Source organism: Oryzias latipes, chromosome 13, assembly GCF_002234675.1.
Source record: "Oryzias latipes chromosome 13, ASM223467v1".
NCBI classification, from domain to species: Eukaryota; Metazoa; Chordata; class Actinopteri; order Beloniformes; family Adrianichthyidae; genus Oryzias; species Oryzias latipes.
Genome location: NC_019871.2, coordinates 18,098,662 through 18,122,858, shown reverse-complemented (window position 1 = coordinate 18,122,858; position 24,197 = coordinate 18,098,662). Strand labels below are relative to the sequence as shown.

The following is a 24,197-nucleotide window of genomic DNA, read 5'->3' as shown; positions in this document are numbered from 1 at the left end:
ACATTTTGTTTGAATACACAGAACACTATGAGGACGTGTGTGTTTTTGTCTGTATTTGTGCTTCTTGTCTGTTTGTTTGTGTCTAATTCTTGAACAGAGTCAGAACGTTTTTAAATGTTCCAGGTTCATCTTGGTTGGTTCCTCTGTATCAAACATTTGAACTGATCTCAGTTGACATTACCAACCTGGTGATGCTCTAATCTGAGCAGAGAACAGTTTACAGGCTGCTGCATTGATCAATGGGAACACATGCAATGTTCCAATACAACCATCTCCTCCCAGACTGAAGGACTGCAGGTCACATGGCCTGCACTCAGTGCATTGCAATCAGTATCTCCATGGAGGTTATTCGGGGGGTGGGGGATCCATCAAGGAGGAACAATACCGGAGAGACGCTTCGGATGGAAGTCAGAGGAAACGCCAGTCTGTCTGCTGTGTAGCATGTAGTGTGCGAGGCTGTGATTAAAAGTGATGAATGGTTGTGTGTGCGTGAAGCGCATTATCCAGTGCTGATCAGACGATTGAGCCAAGGCCATTAGTCAGACGCCATTACAGTCAGCATCACAAGCTCCACCAAAGCCAAGAGTGAGGCAGAACAAACCACAGCTGGACTTCCAGATGTTACTCTTCATTCTGATGTCCAGAAATCTGCTGTTAGTAGAACAAACAGTAGAAAATAAGGAAACTTACAGAAAATCCTTACAGACACTGATGTCTGTCCCTCGTGTGTTCTGCTGGGATGAAGTGTTTTCTTTATTCCACATAAATTACATTTCTTGACAAATGCTGTCCTTTCAGAAGATGACAGTCTTTTGCTGTTGCCATGGTAACAAAGAATTTCATTCCGCCACTGAAGATCAGACTTGATGAACAGCAGGATGGGACCCTAGTGTGGCCTAAAGCCTAAACGCGGTTAAGAGGTTGATTGAAAGTGAACGAAGGTTGAGTGACTTTTATTCACTATAGTGGTTTTAAAAAGATATATTTGTGTTAGAAATATGATGCAAATATTGTAGATTAATCTGCAGACTACTAAAGAACCATAAAAGGAAAATAGTTCAACTGCTGGCAAACGTCAGAGGGGAAGACAAACTGTCAGAACCGATCTGATCTGCTGAGCAAGGCACTAAATGGTGAGAGAGGAACCTTCAAACCTTTTTTTTCATTCATGTAATTTAGCCTTTATTTGTGTCTTTGTCTGTGTGTGTGTTTGTGTCCAGAGTGGAAAAAGGATGATGGGATGAGGAAGTTCTCATTCAGGCTGAGTAGGTTTAATTTAACCCCTTCATGCCTGAATTTATTTCCATTACTATATATAAAATATTCTTCTGGGTTTTTTTGTACTGGATTGAGTCCTGATTTAATGATACGTCACAAATTAATAATATACAGCACAAAAGGCTTAACATCCCTGTTATCTCAGCACTAACTTTGCTGCTGATGTTGAACTTTTGGTTTCAATTCGAGACATGAGGTAGATTTTTTTTTTTCTTTGTAGGACACTGGCCTCAAGGTCCCACTCCCAGCAGCTGTGATTGCTTGGTAGTCCAGCTGTGTCAGCATCTTCAGCTACACCTTCTGCTGTTAACACTTGTGCTATCCTAGGCACTTTAACATTGGGAGTTGGGTCATCTAGACCCACTAGACAGTGCGCTGAACCTTTTTTCTTCAATGATTTGTGATCTTCACTGGTGTCCATGGATTACATGAGATCTTTCCACCTTTATCCACCTTTGTCATGGTAGGGAGAACACGTCAATGTAAGGGTGAGGTCATCTAAGATACCACAAGGGTTAAAGGTGGAATCTGTTCAGATGGATTTGAGTGGTGGCTGATGGTGACTAAAAGATTAAAATCGCTTTGTGATCTTCACATTCAACTAAATCCACAGAAACAGTTTTTCCATCCATCCTTAAATGGAATATAAGAGTTTCTTTAAATTTTTGTTTTTTAAATTTAGAATAGATCAAATTTATTTGGAAAATTGAATGCAGTTTTGAAGCCAGTATTTAGCCCATTTCCAGTCCTGTGTTGGGCAGGTTTCCCATTTCTCTGCTGCTGGGGGGTGGAGGTCAGGCCTTTGGTGGAGTGGCTGACGCCAACTTTAACCCTTGTGCTATCTTAGCTGACCCCACCCTTACTTTGACGTGTTCTCCCTACCATGACAAAGGTGGATAAAGGTGGAAAGATTTCATGTAATCCATGGACACCAGTGAAGATCACAAATCATTGAAGAAAAAAGGTTCAGAGCACTGTCTAGTGGGTCTACAAGACCCAACTCCCAACATTAAAGTGCCTAGGATAGCACAAGGGTTAAATTGAAACCCGTCAGACAAATCTTTTCAACACTTTGTTTCAGGGAAGCCTTTTTTAACGCCATCTTACTCATGTAAGACATTCATGTGATTTCATGTAGACTCTGTCCAAAATGAAAAGGCAACATAAACGAAATAAATAAAGAGATCTAATGAGTTTAAATGGAAAATTTGTATGCGTTTATGTTATTTAATATGCAGCAAAAGAATAAAAACAATAAACATATTGGGCAGAATGATGGAAAACATGAAGTCGAGGAACAAAAAAAAGATTAAAAAAATACAAATAGATATTTTAAATCTAACACCTAGAAAATATAAGCAGATATAATATTATATTACTTTATTTATCTTTTATACAATGTAATTACAATACAAATATGTTGGTTTAAATACAAAAATTCTGTAAATAAAGATTAAAAATAAACTCCACTTGTTTGCTCTGTTACCATCACTAGACTACGGTTTTACAATCACGTTTAAGAGGTCATTTAGTTTGCTTTAACGCAGAACACAATTAACCTTCGCTTTTCATTTGAAGGGTTGATGCCTAAAGTATATTAAAATAAAATAATTGATCAATCTCATAGAACATATCAGCCTTGTTTTGTAAAGAAAGAAGGCAAAGAAGAATATTTCAATTCAAGAAAGAAATAACCATTTTGGTATCGTACAGCAACAGTGGGCTTCAGCTTCAGAAGCGACCGCTGCTGTAGGAAGAGACTGGAACAGGAGATGATCCACGTCCTCCTGGTTCTGAGCAGAATGTAGGGTCCATGTTGCGGAGAAAGAGCCCTTCAGTTCCAAAAACATTTTTTTTGTTTGACAATTTTTGTTTGTTTCTCTAAAAGACAGAATTAAAACTAACAGAAATTTTGCATCAAAATTTTTGACTTCATCAGAAAATGGAAAATAAACTGTTTAGGACACTTCAGCTATGGGTTTGACTTTTAAAGATCATCAGAGGTGGTTGCAAGTTTGACAAATGTGCAGCAAAAAATGCAAGCAGCGCTCATTTTGTGGGCGGGGTGAAAAATGTGTTTGATCTCATCCTGCCTTTCTCACCTACGATCTTCTCCATTAAACTCTCGTCTCAAACCACTTTAACATTCATGAATCCAGGTTTTGGTATTTGCATTCTGACTCTGCACAGCCATGATGTTCATGAGGAGGTAATACTAGCCTGTGTTTGAACACATAGTAGCTTTTGGAGATGCAGGAATGTGGTGCATTGTTTAGGAACCAGTTGCACAGTGTTGTAGAGCCATTTTCCTCTGAGTTGCAGGTTTCTGTGCTTTAGTGTCTGTGTGCAGGCCATCCTGAAGAGACTCCAGCAAACCGTCATGCATTAGCGTCCAAAAACGGGGATGCCTCGGCCACTCTGGTGTTTCGGCAGAAATATAAGGTGGATATGGCGACCAACAGCGGGAAGCAACATGCTGCTTTGGTCACTGATGTGTCCCAGCACACAGCGCCGCTGAAGGCCTCACAAAGTCCCACAGTCCCGCCACCTTTCTGCTGTTCGGTTGCTCCTGATCTCCCTCCGTTTCTGGCGGCCCCCGTCCTCATCCTTCCATTCAATAGAATAAATATGAGGGAGTTTAAACAAAATAGAGACATGCTCAAGAAACAATGCTTCAAAGTTCAGAGCTTTAGGAACAAATCCTCAAAATAAAATGCAATAAATAAAAGAGTTTAGGCCATACATCTCTTTACAGCTATCTGAACTCTGCTGTGCTTCACTTTGATCAGAATCTTTTTGTTCACTGGTCCTCCTTCTTCTTGTTCTGGAGACACGTCTGCTAAGAAGATCCAAAAAGGGCTTCCAGAACTTTCATTTAGAACTGGAATGCATGTAAAGCACTGTCCCTGCTCAAAGAAGAAGCCTTCAGTCTCCCCTTTCCAGAGGGGACACATGCAGAGCATTAGGAAGCTATAACAGAAAAAGGTGAGCAAGGGTGGGGGGAGAGGCAGGTGGTGGGTGGAGTGGAAAGATGTATTCCATTGAGTTCAGAGGCAGACCCTCATGCTCTGATTACAACCCAGCAAACTGCTAAGTTCTTCTCCATCGCAGAAGGAAACAGGAGCAAAGCCATCAGGTGACTTCCACCAACGCTTTCAGCAGATTTCTGGGCTGCCACAGACTGGATGATTAACCCAACTCCTTTTTTAGGGAAACTGCTCCTTTAGCTCCAGAATGGCTGCTACAATGTTGTTGGGCTGAATTTCAGAGTTCAATCTCAAAGGTCTTTTGCAGATTGTTGGAAAATGGGTTTGCCGTGGAAGGTGGCGTCTTGTTCCCTGGCTCCTGAGCGCCTGGCTTAGTCTCCAGGGCTGCCCACTTGGCTTCAAAGCGGTCGTCGTCTTGAAGGTCACTGGTTGTTGCAGCTGTTAGGTGGCTGCCCTCTGGTGGCCAGCTGCTACTGCCCCCATTTCCAGCGCTGCTGCAGGTCCCATTCTGGAGGCCCATGGATGCACTGCTGTGTGGTGGCTGACCATTGAGGGTGGAGGACAGTGACGGTGTGCAAGGAAAAGCGGCAGAGGGAAACCCAGCAGAGTGGCTGACCACACCAGGTGCTCCTGGGTAGGAATGATGCTGCCCAACTGACCCCAGCGCCCCCACTTTTGATGCTCCAACAGTGGAACCCATGGCGCCACCTGTTCCTGAAGATCCTGTGGCGGTGCAGAAGACGTTGGCTACCATCTGTGATGGCGTGATGCCCACTACAGGCACACTGGGGTTGGGATAGGTCATGCTGCTGGCCAGACCTGGCATGTAGGTCTGCACTGGAACAAACGAAGGTTGGACAGGTGGGCCGGCAAAAATCCCAACAGGAGCTGGAGTGGAATCATAAGCCAGGGGAAATGGTTGCATGGAGCTTGGGAGGGAACCTGGGGGTCCAGGAAGGGAGGGCTGCATCATGGAAGCTCCAGACATACTTGGTGCTGACATGGTAGGGATTGACATTGAGGGAAGGGACATAGGGGGGCCTGACACTGGAGGACCTGGTATCAAAGGAACAGATGAAATGGACATGGGTGGGAGGGGTATAGAGGGTTGCCCTGAAAGAGCAGACGAGCCAGAGACCAGAGGTTTGGACAGAACGGCCGAGGGCATGGAAACAGTGGACACAGTAGCAGCGGACACTGGGGCTGGCGTGGAAATCTGCAGACTGGCGGTGGAATACGGGCCGGGGATGGTGGGGATGGCGGGGCCGGGAGGAGGCGTCTGCTGGGCTTTGACAGCCTTCGAGACCTCCTCCAGCCATCTCTCGGCCTCTGAAGGGGTGCGTCTATGGCCACTCTGCATCGCAACTGAAACTGGAGGGGGCGACTGGAGGGGGGGCTCTGGATGAGCCCAAAGGGAGGAGGCTGGGAAAACATAAACAAAAATAAAAATAAATTATTTCCAAAAGTGTCTTCATTCCCACTGCTTCCCATTCAGAGTAGTATGTCCTTACCTTGCAGGGGGGCGGGTGGTGGGGGCAGAGCGGGGGGCACAGTGCAGGCTGGGGGGGCATACATTGACCCAGCAGGGTTGGAAAACAGCTCATCTGAAGGCTTGGTGAAAGAGGCATTGATCTGGCAGCACAGGGCGTTGATGCTGCTGTCCCCCTCACCCGGCAACGCCATCTCCATGTCTGAGCAGAAGATGGTGATGACGTTAATGATGATGATGATGATGATGATGATGATGATGGGGAGGGAAAGATTGAAACAAGAGAATCTCATAAGAGAGCACCAGAGAAACTGCATCATCACAGATGGCACATTCTCGAAAAGTTTACTAACGTCGTTCTGTTCAGATCAGCAATCGATGCACAGCTGACTAAAGCTGAATCCATTAGCATCTCTGCTGCTCTGACCTTCAGCTTCATTGGCCCACAAAAAAAACATCTTTGTTGTTATTTCCAGCCAGATTAGAGGTTTTCAATTTTAGCTCCTTGAAAGATGACTCAAGATGTCTCTTATTTTTCTCCAAGAGTCCGAAAAGGAATTCCGTGTTAAAGCCTTAGTCACCTGACCCGTGTGGGGGTTGACCCGTACTGGTACTAAGGGTTTTTGGGTTGTCCAGGTCCATGGAGGGTCATAGAGCAGAGCAGCTGCATCTTAAGCAAAGCACAGGTGTGTCTTGCAGTTCCCTTGATGCTCGCATGGCCACCTCATGAAAATGGAACGTACCATTGTCGTGTCCGTGTGGTAAATGTATCGAGAGGTATTTGTATCACTAATGGAAGTTACACTCACTTTTTACGTACGGGTGATAATCTCATACAAAGCACGTACACACCCCATGCTGCATGCATGGGGTGTGTACTAACGGGGGTCCTTGGACAGTCAGCAGGATTTGTCGAGTGGTTGAAAAAATAAAGAATTCGTACGACACGCCAGCGACTCACCTACTTCTCCCTTACGCTTTATACAGGTTTTTACTACAGTCTGTCGTTCGCAGCATGCCCATAGTACAAAATGTGTTAGAACATTTTAGCCCACGGGTTCACCGATATATGATATTTCCTATTTCATGCGGGTCACCTGAGTACCCTGTACGGGTTTGACCATTTTTTCACCCGCAGACAGCCCATATCCACCTGTAAGGGTAGTTGGGACTCAGGGCTCAAGTCTGGTCACCACAGGTGGGGCTGTTGAGTTGAATGTAAAACTACAGGCCTTCCAGCCATTGCAGGGCTTTGTAGAGACCTCCCTGGCAGCTTGGAGTGTGTGCACGTCAAGAACATTAAAGATGGAGCCAATCACTGCTTGACACCAAACCGGTCAGATTCTATGTTCAGTGTTTAAACGTTTGTACGAGGCAGTATGACGGAATGTTTCAGATCTTCTGTCTGGCTCTGATGCTAAAACGTTGCAATAGGCAGAGACCTTACAGAGATTGATGGGTCTGCAGATAGAAATGCGTGGACTCACCAGGGTCCTCGGCCTGGAAGTCCGTCTTGCGCTGCAACGTGGAGGGCAGGTCGTTGAGGCGGAGCGACAGCTGCCTCTTGAAGGGAGAGTTCTTCTGGCTCAGAGCTGGAAATCCCCGGAAAGATCCTTGGCGCACCAACTGCTCAATGGGTGCGTGGCGGCGGGGGATGGCGTGGGGGCCACCCGGCTCTGGCCGCTCCATGGGGGACGCTGCACCCTCAGGTGGGGAGGCAGCACCAGGTGGAAGGGCGGGAACAACACAGGGCTGATCTGGAATGAGAAATAAGTGATGATGCAAACTACTAAACATGTGACGTGTTAAACTGTTTTCTGGAGTCCTGTTCCTCACATTTAATTAAAAACGTAAAAGGTTGGTGATTTTAGAGTCCTGACTACCTTTCTTCTTCTCCTGCAGCTTGTCGTCCCTTTCGCTGCTGCTGCTGCCCTGGTGGCTGGAGGAAGAGTTCACGCGGAACGAGCCTTCGCGCACAAACGAAGTGCGGCTGGCGTCGAACGAAGCCGTTACGCCACATTCCTTTTCCCGCCGCTGCTTCCTCTCCAAGCAGGCGGCAAAAGCACAGCCCACCGCGTGGCTCAGCCGCTCCCCCTGGAGCCGGAGAAGAACCGATGGTATTTTTAGAAAAGACAGCAAGCAAATGGCATTTCAACAGCTTCAGTTAACACGCAGCAGCGCTCTAAAGTAAGACATTATTGGTACAAACAAAAAAAAAACAACTTTTATTTGTGTTAAATGTGTTACTTCACTGTGTTCCCAACAGTAAAAACTACCTTTAAAGAACTTTAATCACTTTTGAATATAAATCAATTTGATTCCATGACTTTATCTGCTCATTTTAAAACATTTTGATAAGTTATGATTGAAAATTTTAATACAAAGATCCTCAAAATGTTTATTTCCCACCAGAGTGCTTTTTCAGAGAAAAAAAACTCTGAAACTTAATAAACATGTTTGAAGAAAGAGATTCAAAACCAAGTATAATATCAGGTCTTAATGAGTACAATGACATTGGAGGAAAAACTTCATTATCATCTGTGATTTTAGCAGAAACATATATAGAAAAGTTGTTTTTGACTTAAAACTTCTCCAAAAATGTGGATTTTTCTCTACTGGTTTTCAGTCTATGCTCTTCATACTATAGGTTTTAATCACTTTCCTTGAGCAGAAGATCCTAATGGATCAGATGAAGCTGTAGCTTGTTTGGTCACTGTGCAACAAGCATCCAGCAACATGCGCGTATGTGATTAATGGGGCTTCTGAGGTTTAGCGTTTAAATCTTTGATGACATCAAACATGAGCTCAATGGAGCAGAGCATTTCTCACATCTTCCTCACTACATCTGTCTCATCCTCCTTTTTGTCTCATTTACTTCTGCATCTACATGGCATGGAGCATGCTGCAGAGAATGTGCTGGAAACAGAGACAGACAGATCCAGGTGGGTAGATGCTGCCGAAGGCTCCTGACTAATCCGCTTTCCTAATCCTGGAGGTCTATGCTCCGTTTTCATCTGTCTGCGGTAATAATCCGGCCCACAGTCTAAGCCTATGAAAGCAGGATGCATCATTGTTAATGCAACATGCCACCTTGTTGCACAGCAGCAGCCTTCAACGTTTCAACTGATGCTTGAAATTGTGAGTGAAAAACAGCTCCAGTGAAACTCTCATCATCATCATCAGTTCTCAGAATATTCCAGAAACCTTCATACAGGATGACCTGATGTTCTTCATCTGATAATGGCAGATATCCATCAGATCAAACGCACACACCTAGATTTCTATCCGACATGCTGATACTTTCCAGAATGTTTCCACCTTTACCACCAGTTTTTAATTGTTTCTCCAAATAAAACTGATACTTAACTCCGATTTGGAGCAAAGTTTTCTGATTGCCAACATTTATCCGGTTCTTCTATGCAAGCAAACCCAGAAGAACCAGATACCGGGATCTTTGATTTATTTTTTTTGATGTGGAAATATTAAGTATAACATGCTGCCACACTGGCACATTTTTATGAGCTGGAGTTCATTCTGACCAGAGCAGTCATCCAAAAACTGCTGAAGCAGCAAGTTGAATGCAAACACTCAGATGTGCATTAATAGCTATGAAATAAACCCAAATGTTTGTCTTTATTAAAAAACATCCAAGCACACAAAGACCAGCCTGGACCTGCTAAACATCTACGCTCTTACAGAGTCCTTCAGAGCCATGAAGCAGTGGCACATCCAGCGTCTGGTGGTTCCATCTCTGCATATATAGGAGAAGGCCTTGTCGTAGTTCCGGTCAGGAGCGCAGAATGAAACCTTCTCTATAGTCTGATCCACAATGAGGTCCTGGAGGGGACAGAGAAGAGAAGACAACATCTGTTAGCGCAGATGAACTGATGGAGACCATGAAGCATGTGCAGGACGGAAGTGGCTGTCAGACGGATCCAACTGAACTGAGACTCTTCAAACAAGCACATGTCCTCCTTTGACTCTTACCTTCTAACACATCTACTCACAGCAGAGCTGAAAAGAAAATGCAAATGATAGAGACACTGAGCCACCCCTGGATGCCCCCCCCCCCTTTAATGAAAAGGTTCCTCTGGAGTCCACAGAGGGTGTAGACCAGGGGTTTTACTCCTTTATGTCTACATTAGGGGCCCCCCAGCTCAGTGCTATGACCCCCCCCCCCAAATGTAGAAAAGAAAAGGTTCACGCACACTCGTCCACAAATTTCCTTCCTGTCTTTCAGTCGTCCAGAGTGAGGGGTGGATGAGGAGAAAGAGAAGGAAGAATAACAGTCCATTCAACCAGGGCCAATTAGTGAGTCGAGGGAGGGGGGCGCTGGTATTGAGGTGAAAGGCTGAGCAGAGACCAGAGTGTGTTTTTGTCCTTCTACATCACTGCTGTACAGAAGAAGCCAATGGAGCCACACACACACACACAACAACACTGCTTCTCCTAGACCTGCCTGAGGATCTGAAGAGGTTTCTGGCAGCAGGAGATCTGTCTCTGTTAGCAATATTTACATTTAGAGGTTGATGTGAGGGGTGGTAAGAGGACAGAGCCCCCCTACATGCAGTTTGTGACTCAAACGGTCTTCTGTCCAGAGCCGTTTGTCTGCCTGAAGTCCAGAAACTCAGCAGAATCCTATCAGACTTCATTGTTTGTTGATGCTGCACCAAGAAAGTCCTGCAGAGCTTTTCTGCACAATGTTTGTGAGTGTGTGTGTGAGAGAGTGTGCTTGCACACACAAACACACTCACGTATAGACACACAGATATGCGCACACATATGCATCTAGCGTGCAGCAGGGTGTGGGAAAGTGTTGCATAACAGTAATGTAGGTGTGCAGCAGCTTAGTGCTGAATCATACGCAGCTTATGGATAAAGACGTTTAGAAAGAAAGCAGAACTTTAATCTAAATGTATGAATGATACAGATGAGATTTATTCACTATAATAATTTATCTGAGATGTTTCTCTCCATAACAAACACACCCAACAGAATGAATGTCATTCAGAGAAACCTCTCTGCTCATGTCAGGTCATAGTTCCTACAGCTCTAGCTCTGCCTTTATGTTTTTTCTGTAATGGAGAAAAGATTGGAACATACTTGGAGCTTTGTCCACATGACCTTCATGACATTTACTGCTGAGTCCCATGTGGAAAGTTCAGCTTAATGTGACAAAATTCTCTGTATTCACTCATTTTCTACTCTGATTTCATCAACACACACACACACATGCACGCACACACACACACAAGTCTCCTGGATGTTTCTCCTCTGTCGCCCATTGCTTGCTCCGTTTGGGGACTGAACCATAAACCTTCCCATGTGATTGATTGGTGACTTATGTTGACTGTCATGACATCACAGTGAGAACTGTTCAATGATCAGAGCTTTAACAAATCGAGACAGCCTTGATGTTTCTGGCACTTTGTGTCTTGCATGAACACAACTTTTGTTTTAATCTCAATGAATCGAAACAGAAAAGAAAGTTTCTGGTTTTAGATTGACATCGTTTAAGCATCCATTCAACCAATAACTGTAGTGTCACCCTATGACAGACAGGCGACCTGTCCAGGGTGTCCCCTGCCTTCGCCCACAAGTGGCCGGGATAGGCTCCAGCAGCCCCGTGCCCCCGAAAGGGAATGAAGGGAAGAAGATGAATAAATGGATGAATGAACTGTAATGTCTCCATGTTTTTTATGCTCTTAGATATAAATTTACCTTGCTTACTCCAAACATTGGAATCTTTGAATTCCAACTTCTATTTGATAAAAGGACAAACTCTCATTTTGTAACGCCTTTGTAAAAAAAGGAGGCAAAATAAAAATGGAAGTGAGGAGTCAGAGCAAGAAAGGATCTTTGTCTGCTCTGTACTCTGATAAGTGCTGAAGACAACAAAGGACACGTTCTCTTCAAAGGAGCATATGTGCGTCTGTTGTAACAATCTTGATAGGTCATGACTCCATTTTTTGGGGTTCTTATTGCCATAGCAACCAAAGGTGAGGTCATGCAAAAGGGTTACCTTGGTTTTATCGTCCACTACCCTGAGTCCATCAGCTGACACCCACAGCACTGCTTTCACCGTCTTTTTGCCGCTCTGGAAAGACAAGGATTTGTTGAAGGTCATCACTGAAGAGTCATCAGCGTCCTAACGTGAACTCCATCATGAGAGCAGATGCAGAAGGTAAAGGACATCAGAGATAAGGGACACATTTCCCCAGAGGAGGACACCCGGCGGCAGCAGCACTCAGCAAATACAGTGCAGAAAATAAACCCAGGAGGAAACTAAGAGACGAATTTTAAAGAGAAGTTCATGTTAGGAAACCTGCAGGTCCGGAAAACATTCATCAGAGGATCAATGAAGAAACATGATTTATGAGATAAAACAGACAGAAGATGAGAGAAAAAAACTGGGAACGCTTGAAAAGAGAGGACAGGAAAAAAAGGAGGAAGACAATGTAAAGAAAAAAAGAAGGGTTCATGAGACTGACTAAAGGAGACAGATGAGGAAAAATGTGAAAAATATTTCTGCTGATTTTATAGATTCAGTTTGACACTTCATCTTTTTACACAGGAGCTTCAGAAAAACAACTAGACCAGGAAATACAAACCTAAACGTGGTTAAGATCATCTGAAGAAGAAAGGATCTGAAGTTTGACTGAAGCGTCTGTTAGATCGGAGATCAGATAAACTTGTGTTCATCCCTCAGTGGAAAAATGTCCACATTTGTACAGTTAAGAAGAACAGTAAGTGCAAAGATAATCATCACATGTGCACAATATCACACAGTGAGAAGGTTATAGGTCATCACCTCGTGGGTAAGAGCTATTACACAGGTTGGAGACGGTTTCAGCTGAAGATCAGAATTCTATTGAATTTCATAATAACAGCATCAGAATGTTCTCCTGTAGCTGAAAAAGGATTTCCTGTAAAGGTTGAGTCAGTCCGTCTTTGGTTCAGGATGTGCGTGTGTGTGGGGGGGGGGGGGTACTTACTATTTTCAGCTTTTTCACTGCCTCCTCACAGACGTGCATCCCTCTGGACTCCTCCACCTCCACCAAGCCTAGATACTGCAGCACAAATGAGAGGAGGACATGTTATTCTTTAAACCACTCTGTCTGACTCAAGAGTAGGAGGAGACAAAGCCACATAGGAAACTAGAACCTCATCGGAACCGGTCCGATTATGAACCAAAGCTTTGGAACTGTCAAGTGAAGAGTTCAATTTAAAAATAAGTTGGGTTTAGTGAACGCCAAATCAGTCAAATCTTTGTTCATTTGCTAAAGTTAAACAGAAGCTGCAAAGACTGTTGATGAATCATAACTTCTAAATGCATTTCAAACCCAAACAGTCACTGTCAAAGCTTCACCGCCTCTGCTTCATGAGTTTTCCTACTGAGCAGTCTTCAGTTCTGATGTGTGATTTAATATCTCTGTTTCGTCCGAATTCCTCTCTGATCTCCATGACTTCTAGATTCTCTTCCTGTCGTTTCCTGAATGTTCCATGACCTTTAAATCCAGCTCCTGGTCACTTCTCCATCTCTTTCTGTCCGTGTTTGTTCAGCTTTTCAGCAAATAACTTCAGCTCCTCTTAATGCTCACAGGCGATTACCCAGAAATTAAAAAGCTGCTTTTTGAATTGTTAAATGGAAGCTAAAGATGTGATTTAGTCATCAGTGTTTTTGCTGCAATATGAACAATTTTGTTATTATTATATGTGAAAAAAGTGCAGGAGGAGGTGAGAACAGCAAAAACTTGAGCCAATCAGGCTCAAGTTTTTGCTGTTCTCACCTCTTTCTTGTTGCAGGCTACTGCTGCAGTTTTTGCTCTTGCAGACTTTAGATGGTTTTACTTCTTCCTTTCTTAGCAGCATGCAGACCTGGTAGACCCTGACCTTTATCATAGAATAAAGTCTGTTGATACGTGAGCCTTGAAGCATTCATGCTCAATAAACTAAATCCAAACATCTTCATGTCGATGATGATGGACCGGCATGAAACATGAAAATATAATTAACTGAACAATTTTCTGATTTTAAAGATGAAGCTTGTGTTTTTCACATGTTCTTGTGGGTTCTTTCCGATGATGGAGAACATTTATTTATAAAAAAGCTTCAAATTTCATTTTGGAGTATTTCTTTATTCAAATTATCAGAAATAAGGGGCAGAAGAAAAAATGCAGTTTGAAAAAACAGGGCTTATTTGTGAGGTAGAAAATATGCTAGGCTCCATTCTGAAGGATCCACTTGCAGACAAATTGATCCATGTAGGTCTTTGTTGTCCTCTGAGTTGGTATCTGGTGGATAGCTCTAATATTGCTCGCCATATTTGTTGCACCGGTTATGTTACGTTAAGGGTATGACGGGGGGTGTACGTTATTGGGAGAGTGTGTAAACAGAGAGCTCTCAGCTTTGGAGAGGGGAGGCGGGGGCGGGGTTGCTCCACAACTCAGAGGTGAATTTTTGATGAACTACTGCAAAAACTATGCCCTACAAACAACAGAGATTCTTTTAATTTTAGCTTCAAACAGGATAATGATAAATAAAAGACCAGTGGGACCACTTTTACAATAGATCAAAAGATGATTGGAGTGAAACTTTAAAATCAGAAAAGTGAGTGGAAGAAAAAATATGGATGGATATATAGCAGAAAACTTTCAGGGAGATCCAACATCTGTGTTGCAAAGAAGCCAATTGGACTCCAGAACCTTTATCTGCCACTCAGACACAAAGATGAAGCATGTTCGAGAAGAACATTTCCTGTTCTTTGTTTCTGTGCAGGCCTGGACCAGGGTCAAATCTGCACTGCACTCACCCGAACAGCAAAGTTGCATTTGCCCTTTCGCACAGCCTCCTCGTCTGCCTGCCACTGATGCGGTCTGCTGGCCTCTGGCATGTAGGTAGGCTTCTTCCTCCTCAGACTCTGCCGAAGCTTGTTCATTTCCGGGGTCACGTGCTCCCTAGAACTGCAGACAGAAAGGTCCATTGGTTCGGTCTCCTGGCAAATACGACCAAACAGCGACAGATTCTCTCAAGACTCAAATGAAAGGCTTCATAGAAGATCATGAAAGTGGTGTGGGATGGCTTTTATTGATTAGCTTGAGCTGATTGTGCAGTAATCATCTGTAACTCCTGTTTATGGGCTTCAGTCTGGACCCTGACTAAGCTCTTATAATAATTATAATAATAATGGATTGGATTTATCTGTGCTTTTCCAGACACTCAAAGCTTTTACAATGTGTCCATTATTCATTCACTCCTCATTCATACTTGGTGATGGTAAGCTACTGATGTAACCACAGCTGCCCTGGGGCAGACAGACTGGGGCGTGGCTGCCAGTCCCTGTTCCACGAGCGCCTACGGCCCCTCTGACCCTCACCTGGGCATTCATACGCATTCACAAACCAGTGGAGCCACACTGGAGGCAAGGAGGGTGAAGTTTCTTGCCCAAGGACACGACGACAGTTGACTGGGGGGAGAGGAGATCTAACCGCCGACCATTCGAGCATTGGCCGACCTGCACAATCTCCTCAGCCACTGCCGCTTGTGTCAGACAAACTCAGGCTGCAGGTGGAACCAAACCACAATGTTGAGGACAAGAACGGAGATCTATGACTTCCAAGCTGCAGCTGCTTTCTTTCCTCCTGAACATCTACATCTGGACACCAGTTTGTCCAACTCCTGAGGTTTGCAGAAGACACCACCTTCTGCAGCTTTTATCACAAATGAAGAGGACCGAGGGGAGGCAAGTACAATCTTTATGTCTCTATGAACGTTGTTAGGTATATTTTCCTTTTTTAAAGGTATATGACGATAAAGTTGAGCTTCACATGTTCCCCCACTGGCCTGAGGTCTACCTCAAAAGCTTCCATGCCTATCCTGACATGTCACTTAGGCTACCATTGTAACCTGTTAGAAAGTCCTCAAAGGTTTTTCCAGCCAGCCCATCACAACCATCACTTGTGAGGACCCTCTAATGGACTGTGATAGGAGCAAAACCTTCTCAAGACCACCAAACAGGATCGCCATGCTTTCACAATTCTTCAGAGTAAAGCAAAATGAAAAGGTCTATGAAGGCAGAGAAAAGACACACACAAGCAAACACAAACAAACATTTCAGTTTTTCTCTGATCTGTTCTTCTCCTCCCTAATTAAAACCATTAAGATCTCTACTATAATTTATGTAATTGAATGCTATCAAATTATGACCTGTTAGAAAACCATAACTTCTGTTTTTCTTCTCCCACCTTCACACAATTTTGACATAAAAAGCCCAAAGACTTCAGCTGTAGTTAGATCTTTTTAGAGCTGAATCAGGAGGCACATTGTAGATTGACTCCATTGGTCTCAGAACAAGAAAAGGTGTTAAAACAGCAACAATAACAAAAAAAGTAAAAAAAAAACATTTTCTCTTGCTTTTTACTGAAGTTCTATTTGCTGAAAAATCCGAACTGATAGTAAGTTTGTCATTTTCTTACCCTCTAGGAGCTCTGAAGGCTTCCATCATAGGCATTCTGGCACAAACGCTACACTGAAGACATGTCATGATCTGCTCATTCAGAAGAACAACACTCCACTCTGCGCCGACACATGCTGTTCACGGGTTACATACTAATGTATGTGAGCACATCACTTCCCATAATCACTCCTGTTCCTCATGCGTCTCCCACAACCCGGAATGGTTGCATGCAAAGAGATCAAGTGGCTTTACTCATCCATGGCACATACACACACACACACTCACTCAAACACTTGTGCCAGTTATTTCTGGGTTTAGTGCCTGCTGACTGGTACCTGGCAAACTCCAGTCCTTTTGCTGCAGTTGTGTGTGACGGGAGAGCAAAAGCAAAATGATTCATAATGTCCCACTCAGAAGGCAGAATAGAGGGAAGAAGGGTGGTCATTTAATTGCTGTGTTACAAAAGACCAAAGAGGGGAATCTCCTGTAGCCACTTTTGTAATTTAGGGGTTACTTCCCCGAGTGCTCTGATTACCACGGGCACCACTATCCCCTTCACCTTCCAGGCTTTCTCCAGTTCTTTCCTGAGCCTCTGGCATTTCTCTCCTCTCATGTTCCTTCTTGTGGATGTTTTTTATTAATCACTTGGAACTGCCACATCCACCACAACGGCTTTCCTCTGTTCTTTATCCACCACTACAATATCTGGTTGGTTCGCCATTCCCATCCTGTCAGTCTGGATCTGGAAGTCCCACAGGATCTTTGCTCTCTCATTCTCTACCACTTTAGGAGGTGTTCCCATTTTGAACTTGGGGTTTCCAGTTCATATTCTGCATACATGTTTCTGTATATATTATTCCAGAGACTTGGTTGTGGCGCTCCATGATTGCTTTCCCTGTCAATATCTTACAACCTGCAGTTATATGCTGGATTCAAGAAGTTCCCTTAGACTAGCCAAATTAGAAGACCACTTTGAGACATGCCATTTTGTTTTATTGCAGGGGTCTGGAGACTCAGAAAACCAGTCAGTATAGGGGAGCTGGTTATTAAGAAAATTGTGCATTTTGTTGTAAACACACCAAATGTGGCATAGATGTACCTTAGGATCTGAAAAGTACTTTAGCCATGAGAAAATATGTAAAAATATATATATCACATATAATATACTGTACATATGATAGTGTTCTATAGGTACCCCTCAAGTTTAAGATTGCATTTTGTGCATGAACAGTCCATATTGTTGAGACTGGGACAAATGGACATATTTTTTTTTTTTTTTTTTTTTTTTTTTTTTTTTTTTATACACTGTATTTTATCCCACGAAGGGAAATTCTTTCTCCGCATTTGACCCATCCCCTTGGGGAGCGGTGAGCTGCAGCCGAAACCGCGCTCGGGAGGCAGTAGCGTTAAGGGTCTTGCCTAAGGACCCTCACTGGGTGATGTTAACTGCTCGACATTGATATGGTAATTGCCCCCAGTACCATTGCTCATTCCCCTCCGGGAATCGAACCCTGGTTTCCTGCGTGGTAGCTTCCCACCTTACCAACCGAGCTACCCAGTAACAATTGACAGCACGGCTGCGTTTTTACAACTGGTTGCCTTTTTGGATTATTCTCATGACTAATGTGCTTTTCTAAAATAGGGCATCCTAGGGTATATCCATGCCAAATTTGGTGCTGTACCACAAAATGCACAATTTTCTGAAATATCAACCTAACTGGCACCGCTAGTATCTGGTGTGACCACCATTTGCATCATGCAGACACTTGGTTGTGGCGCTTCATGTTTGCTTTCCCTGTCAATATCTTACACTCTGCAGTTATGTGCTGGATTGTTTTAGGCATTGTTTTCCGCATGCACATCTCCTTCACATAGAGTTGGTCAGGTTGTAAATTGTGGCCCATGGTGGCGGTGGGGTTAAGGTATGGGCAGGCGTATATTATGGACAAATAACACAGGTGAAAAAAGAAAAACGTCCAGAATGTCTGCATCGACCCCAGGTACCAAACCATTGGTATTCTTAGGAGACATTCAGTATCACTCATTTTTACAAGTGGATATTCTTTTCCAAACTATGTCAATTGAAACTATCGGCAAGAAATCAGTGAACTACTAATGGGAACATGGAGATTGCAAAACAATCCATGAGTCTTTTTTCCATTAGAGCTTCATCCATGAAAAGGTTGTGAGGTCACAGGTCTGTTACCAGAACATCCCAGCGCAGACTGGAGCCAACAACTGTTTATAAGATCTATTACCAGAAAAAACCTCAATCAGATCAATCTAGATCTTTAAGTTCATGTCATGAACTTAAATGGGAGCAAAAACATAAGCGTTGGGTTTATATTTTTGTTCTCTTAAATATCTTGCTACATTAGCATTTATCATTTGTGAACATTGAAACGTTGAGCTACTTGTTGCTTTGCAGTAAGCCTGAATTGTGATTTTTGAAGAATTAATTGACTCCACATTCTTTTAATCTAATCATTCTGAGCAGGAATACTTTAGTAGTAGCATTCCAACAGAACCTCCTCACATTTCTTCCATTTGTGTCTTGTTTCAGCAGGTGATTTCTTCCCAAGGTGCTTTGGTTCCACAGTGCATGGGGTAATCTGATCCGGCATGTTGTGTTTCATCGTCACTCAGTAACGTGAATGCTCATTATGTTAACTTTGGAATCAAACCCTGTCTTCCGTCTGCTACTTTGGTGCTTTATCAATTGAGCTTTCAAGACTAAATACAACAGTCAGAGGTTCTGGTTGTTTAACCTCAGCTAAATCAGCAGGTTTAGGGGAGTGAATTATAAGGTTGACCTTTCAGTCTCTCTGAAAAACTTCATCATAAGGCTGCCAATTTCAGATTTACTAGGTAGGTTTAAATTTTTTTTTCATGATTTGTATTTATTTAGTACATATTAAAAGTGTATTCATCATGATCCATTCTCACATGTTGCCAGGACTACTTGTGCTTTATTAATGAGTACCGTATATTTCTTAAAGTAAACGAGAAAATGCTCAAAGCGGGGAGCTTTTTGCAATGTAGACTTAAAGACATTTGATTTCTTATTTCACATATAAGAAGCATGTTCAGACTTTTATGGAAAAGTCTAAGCCAACAAAAATCCATCTGTCCATTTTCTAAACCAGTTTAATCCATTTCACAGTCATGGGGTTGCTGGAGCCTATCCCACTGTCAGGCAAAGGCAGAGTACACCCAGGTCAGTTTGTTAGTCCATCACAGCACACAACAAAAATCTAATTAAAAAAACAAATGCAGACTGCAGGGAGAATACAAACTCACTTTTTATAAACCTCAGACCTAAAATCTGCCTCTAAATACTGGGAGGATCATTAGAGCGGGGGCATGAGAAGGCCTTGCATAGCTGTGACCCCGCACAACATCTGCATGAATAAAAAACAGACTAGAGACAGACAGAGCGGGGGGTCTGGCAGAAAACAGACAGTCGAGGATTCAAAACAACTCAATAAATCTCTAAATCTGTTGCACTATTCCCAGTGAAAGCACAGAGTCACACATAGAGGGCAGACTGCACTGATAGGACCTGATGCCACAATACTCACTGGTTTCCTTACCACATCTTCCACCCATCTGAGACCTATTATTGCAGAAGAGACAGCGAGGAGGACGGCTTATGATGTTATATGATTCAGATCTGTTCACCAAAGATGCCATCATTTGTTCCCAATCTGATCCAGACCACGCAAAGCTATGACAGCCACTGATGAAGACAAGAGGAAAGTGATTATAACCGTTAAGTGTAGGGAGATCTGCTTCAACAAAGTATGTACATCGTGTTTATTGAAAAGGTCTTTTAAGTTACTATAAAGTCGAAAAACTTCAACATTGAAAATTTGAAATGTTACTTTTGTATTCAGAAAGCTGTGTGTCCATCTGTGGTCAGTGGACGCTAAATGAGACTCTGTTATTTTTGGACCAGAACCTCTGTAACACCCCATCCAGATGTTCCCTGTTCAGCATCAGCACAGCTACAGCGTGCCTGGAAAAATGGAGCATACCCCCCTCACATCTGCATGCCCACAATGCACCAGGAATGAAGGAGGAGGAATTTCCCTCATGCACACATCCAGAATGAGTCACCTTACCTCACATTACGGTAAGCCGCATGTTTATGGAGCTCCAGTGAGGAAAAGCGGCCCACAGAAGTGGAAGCAGATGTCCAAATGAGAGTTTGTGAGGTCAAAGCCAGTCACTGAGCTGAAGTCGCCTTCACCTGCTCCAAATCCAAGTGCTGTCTTTTGGGAAAGACATTTTTGCCAAATTTCCTGGGAGTATTTTTGCTTCAGATTTTAGATCATTTAGAAAGAAAACCATCCAGAATGTCTGCATGGACCCCAGGTACCGAGCCATTGGAGACATTCAGTATCACTCATTTATACAAGTGGAAATTCTTTTCCAAACTATCTCAATTGAAACTATCGGCAAGAAATCAGTGAACTACTAACGGGAACATGGAGATTGCAAACAATCCATGAGTCTTTTTTCCATTAGAGCTTCATCCAGGAAAAGGTTGTGAGGTCACAGGTCTGTCACCAGAACATCCCAGCGCAGACTGGAGCCAACAACTGCTTATAAAATCTATTACCAGAAAAAAAACTCAATCAGATTTAATAGCAGGTTCTAATCTTAAGCAGATTTTAAATCAGGAACATGTTGGAACGTAAAACACCTTTAGAGCTTGAAGGCGTGTGAGTGCCTCCATCTCTTTGGAGACCCATGCTGTAATAGATGCAGTAATCTGTTGGAGATGGCCTTGGTTGCCCGTGATGAATGAGGTGAGGCTGCATAGTTGCATGGTTCAGTCAAAATAAACATGATGTCACAGCGCATCAACAGTATATTAACCTACAGGAGATCCACCTTTCTACTGTCCATCATGTCCACCATGTCTAGTTTTCCTGTCAAAGTTTCTACATTCAAAGTTCTACTCTAAAGTCTTCACTCCTGTCTTTCCTTTTCTCTGCTGAGGAACACACCTTCCACCCTGAAGGGCAGAAGCACCGATGATGACTGTTCTCCATCCGGAAAAATACTAATCTGGGATGATGGTTTTGTTCTTGAGTCACATGATTGATCTGGCTTTTAGGTGGGAAATCCTTCTTGACTCTACCATCTGTATTTATCAAAATTGGGACCAGAATACAAAAGAATTGGATTGGGCCTCACTGCTCCCTTGTGGTTGATTTGAAATAAAATTGTTGTTTTATTCATAGCTTTATGCCAAATTCATTAATATGCAATGATCATTTGGGACAACCAATAACTAAAGCCATATCAAATTATATTAAGTACATAAACAAAGACACTACAATCAACCCTGAATTCCATCACTTCTTATGTCCTTTCAGTGGTTTCATGTGACAAAGACAAGGAATTTTAAAATACAAAGTAAGAAAGATGCTGACACACATGTATACATTACCTCATATGTACAGTACCAGTGAGGTGGATAACACCAACCCAGCAACATTTCAACAGACAGTGTAAATGTTGTTTAAAAGTGTGTGTACATACAGACACACAAATGACTGACCCACTTTATCTGCCCTGCGGACTTCAGCTGACATAATGTGACCTACATAAGAACGCTGCCGCAGTCTTCCAAACTTGTCTTTCTTCTTCGCTCTGAAACACACACAGTGACAGTTGGTGTGCATGTGTGTGATTAGAAAATAAAAGCGTGCAACACAGCGCACTTGTGTTCAAACTGAACACTGACCCAGAACAGGATGGCCTGATTCACTGCAGTGCTGTGTGGAGAGGTGTGTATGGATGAGTATGAACACAACTGACAGAAAAGACGAAGCCAAACAGCTAAAGATAAAGCCTCATGACAGGTCAATTACCTTAGAAAAAATATCATATAAACCTTTTGAGAACAGAAACACAACACAAATAGAGAAGCTACACTGTGAACTCATGGTTGCCTACTGTTGTCTTTCTATCTACTAGTGACCAGTCTGGGTGTTCTCTTCTGACATCAACAAGGCATTTCCGTCCACAGAACTGCCGCTCACTGGATATTTTCTCTTTTTCTGGCCAATCACTATCAACCCTAGAGATGGTTGTGGGTGAACTAAAAGATGGCAGCACTGACTCGTATGTGTATTTGTGTGAGTGTTTGATAAAACTCATTCATTAGACACACAAACATGACCGCTCTACAAACCCAATCAACCAACACAGCCTTTCAGGCGCTTTTGAGTATTAGAGAAGGCTGTCTGGTAGGGCTGCACGATATGAGGAAAACTCACGGTTTGCGAAATTAGGGATCAAAATTGTGATGACGATATAACTTGCAATCGTTGTGCCATCGTTGTTCCATCGTTTGGTCAAATGCATCATGGGATTTATTTGATTCGTTAAAGACTTCAAGCTGCCATATGATTGTTCTAGCACATTTAAGGTAACCATTTATCACAATTTACACCGATTTTGCGACATGCATATTGCACTTGATATCGGGATAACGATACATTTGCGATTTATTGTGCAGGCCTACTGTCTAGTCAGTTCATGCATGACAGAGAATGACAGGTTAGTGGTCATCTTATGTGACCACGTATCCCACAGCGACTCGTGCAGAGGGAGGCTTTGCAGCAGGTCACACTGAGGGGGGAATAAAAGGAGGAGGACAAGCTGTCATGGTGACAGTGATCTCATGAACACAGGAAGAGGTGACTCATCCTTCTCATCCTGGATTAGCTCTGACATTTTCACTTTAAAAAACCTGCCTGCAGTAAACAGCTCACATTGGCTCACTGGGTCATCCTGATAAAGTCAAACCTGAGCAGAAAGATACCCAGGCTTTGGGGAGGGGCTAAAAAAAAAGCAGCCTATGATGTAAACCGGACTCCATATTTACCAAACAACATTGTTATGACCACTGAGGTGAACCTTTGTCCTTCCAGTTTAAACAAAACTGAAAGTAAATATTCCAACTTGAATTCAATGGAATTGCAGTACAAATATTGCAGAACCATCTGGTCTGATTGTTCCTGGATTTCACCAGCATGTTTTTTTTTATAATTTTGTTTGGTTCATCACCAAACCCTCACAAAACCAGCAGGGCTTTGGGATAACAGTGCAGTGTCTGATCATTTACAATATGAGGCTGAGGCCACGCCCACAAGAATATAGATGTGTTAGGACAAGAGCGTCTACTCAAATATAGAATTTAATCCACAGTTGTAAAATTCGAGGGCCGGACTAATTCAATGTAATAGATATTTTCTAGCAAACCTGCCATGAATTCAACCTGATATTTAACTAAACCAGCAAATGATTTAACATTAATCCTGAAATAAATCCTAATAATCAGGTACTTTTCCTTTCTATTCAGAGCTTTCTATTGCAATTTAAACTTTTTCCACAGGACAAAAAAAACATGATCAATATAAAATGAAGTGTCTGTAGTGGGCTTCCCATCAAGTCAACAGCACTGCCTGTCCTCTGATTGTTCTTTGCATTTAAACACACACACACAGCTTCACACCAAACTTCCTCTTGACTTTTCAAAGTAAATGTTGATCAGGAGCAGGAGAGCAAATCGAAGCTTTACCTCTCTGATTCCCCAGAGAAAGGGCATTTCAGAGGAACAATCCTGTTACTCCTCATCACTTCCACCATGACTGTTAATAGGATTTAACCTTGCACATGTAGCTCTGATGATGTTTGTGTTTAGCTCCAGGGGACATACAGTAAGCTCCCACAACTGAAGTCTTATCACCACACTGTGGCCCCGCCCTCTTTTTGTTTTCCTGTTTAAAAATACATTTAATGTCCCTCAGTGAGCATAAAAGTTTGTCATCCATGAACTGAAGCCAGTTATGTGATATTCTGAGTAGGTTTTGAATCCCGATCATTTCATCACTTGTTGCTCCTGGAACTGGTACCTCCAGACCTCCTCCATGTACGTCTGTGGACACCCTGAAAACACACACCACTG

At 43.0% G+C, this 24,197-nt stretch overlaps 1 protein-coding gene across 3 annotated transcripts in view; it reads right to left on the bottom strand.

Moving 5' to 3' along the window:
* Window positions 1-2,489: 2,489 nt before the first annotated feature.
* LOC101156908 (numb-like protein) overlaps window positions 2,490-24,197 on the bottom strand; it is a 40,680-nt gene continuing 18,972 nt past the window's right edge. For 2 of the 3 annotated variants that reach the window (XM_023961511.1, XM_023961510.1), the window contains exons 2-9: window positions 14,567-14,717; window positions 12,750-12,824; window positions 11,777-11,851; window positions 9,451-9,591; window positions 7,638-7,848; window positions 7,242-7,511; window positions 5,777-5,956; window positions 2,490-5,687 (exon numbers count right to left, since the gene is read on the bottom strand). In XM_023961511.1, the coding sequence (XP_023817279.1) occupies window positions 4,543-5,687; window positions 5,777-5,956; window positions 7,242-7,511; window positions 7,638-7,848; window positions 9,451-9,591; window positions 11,777-11,851; window positions 12,750-12,824; window positions 14,567-14,692 (2,223 nt within the window). In that variant the 5' untranslated portion in view covers window positions 14,693-14,717 and the 3' untranslated portion in view covers window positions 2,490-4,542. Of the gene's footprint in view, window positions 5,688-5,776; window positions 5,957-7,241; window positions 7,512-7,637; window positions 7,849-9,450; window positions 9,592-11,776; window positions 11,852-12,749; window positions 12,825-14,566; window positions 14,718-16,229; window positions 17,505-24,197 lie in introns of those variants that run through there. The other variant, XM_023961509.1, reaches the window with a different exon arrangement.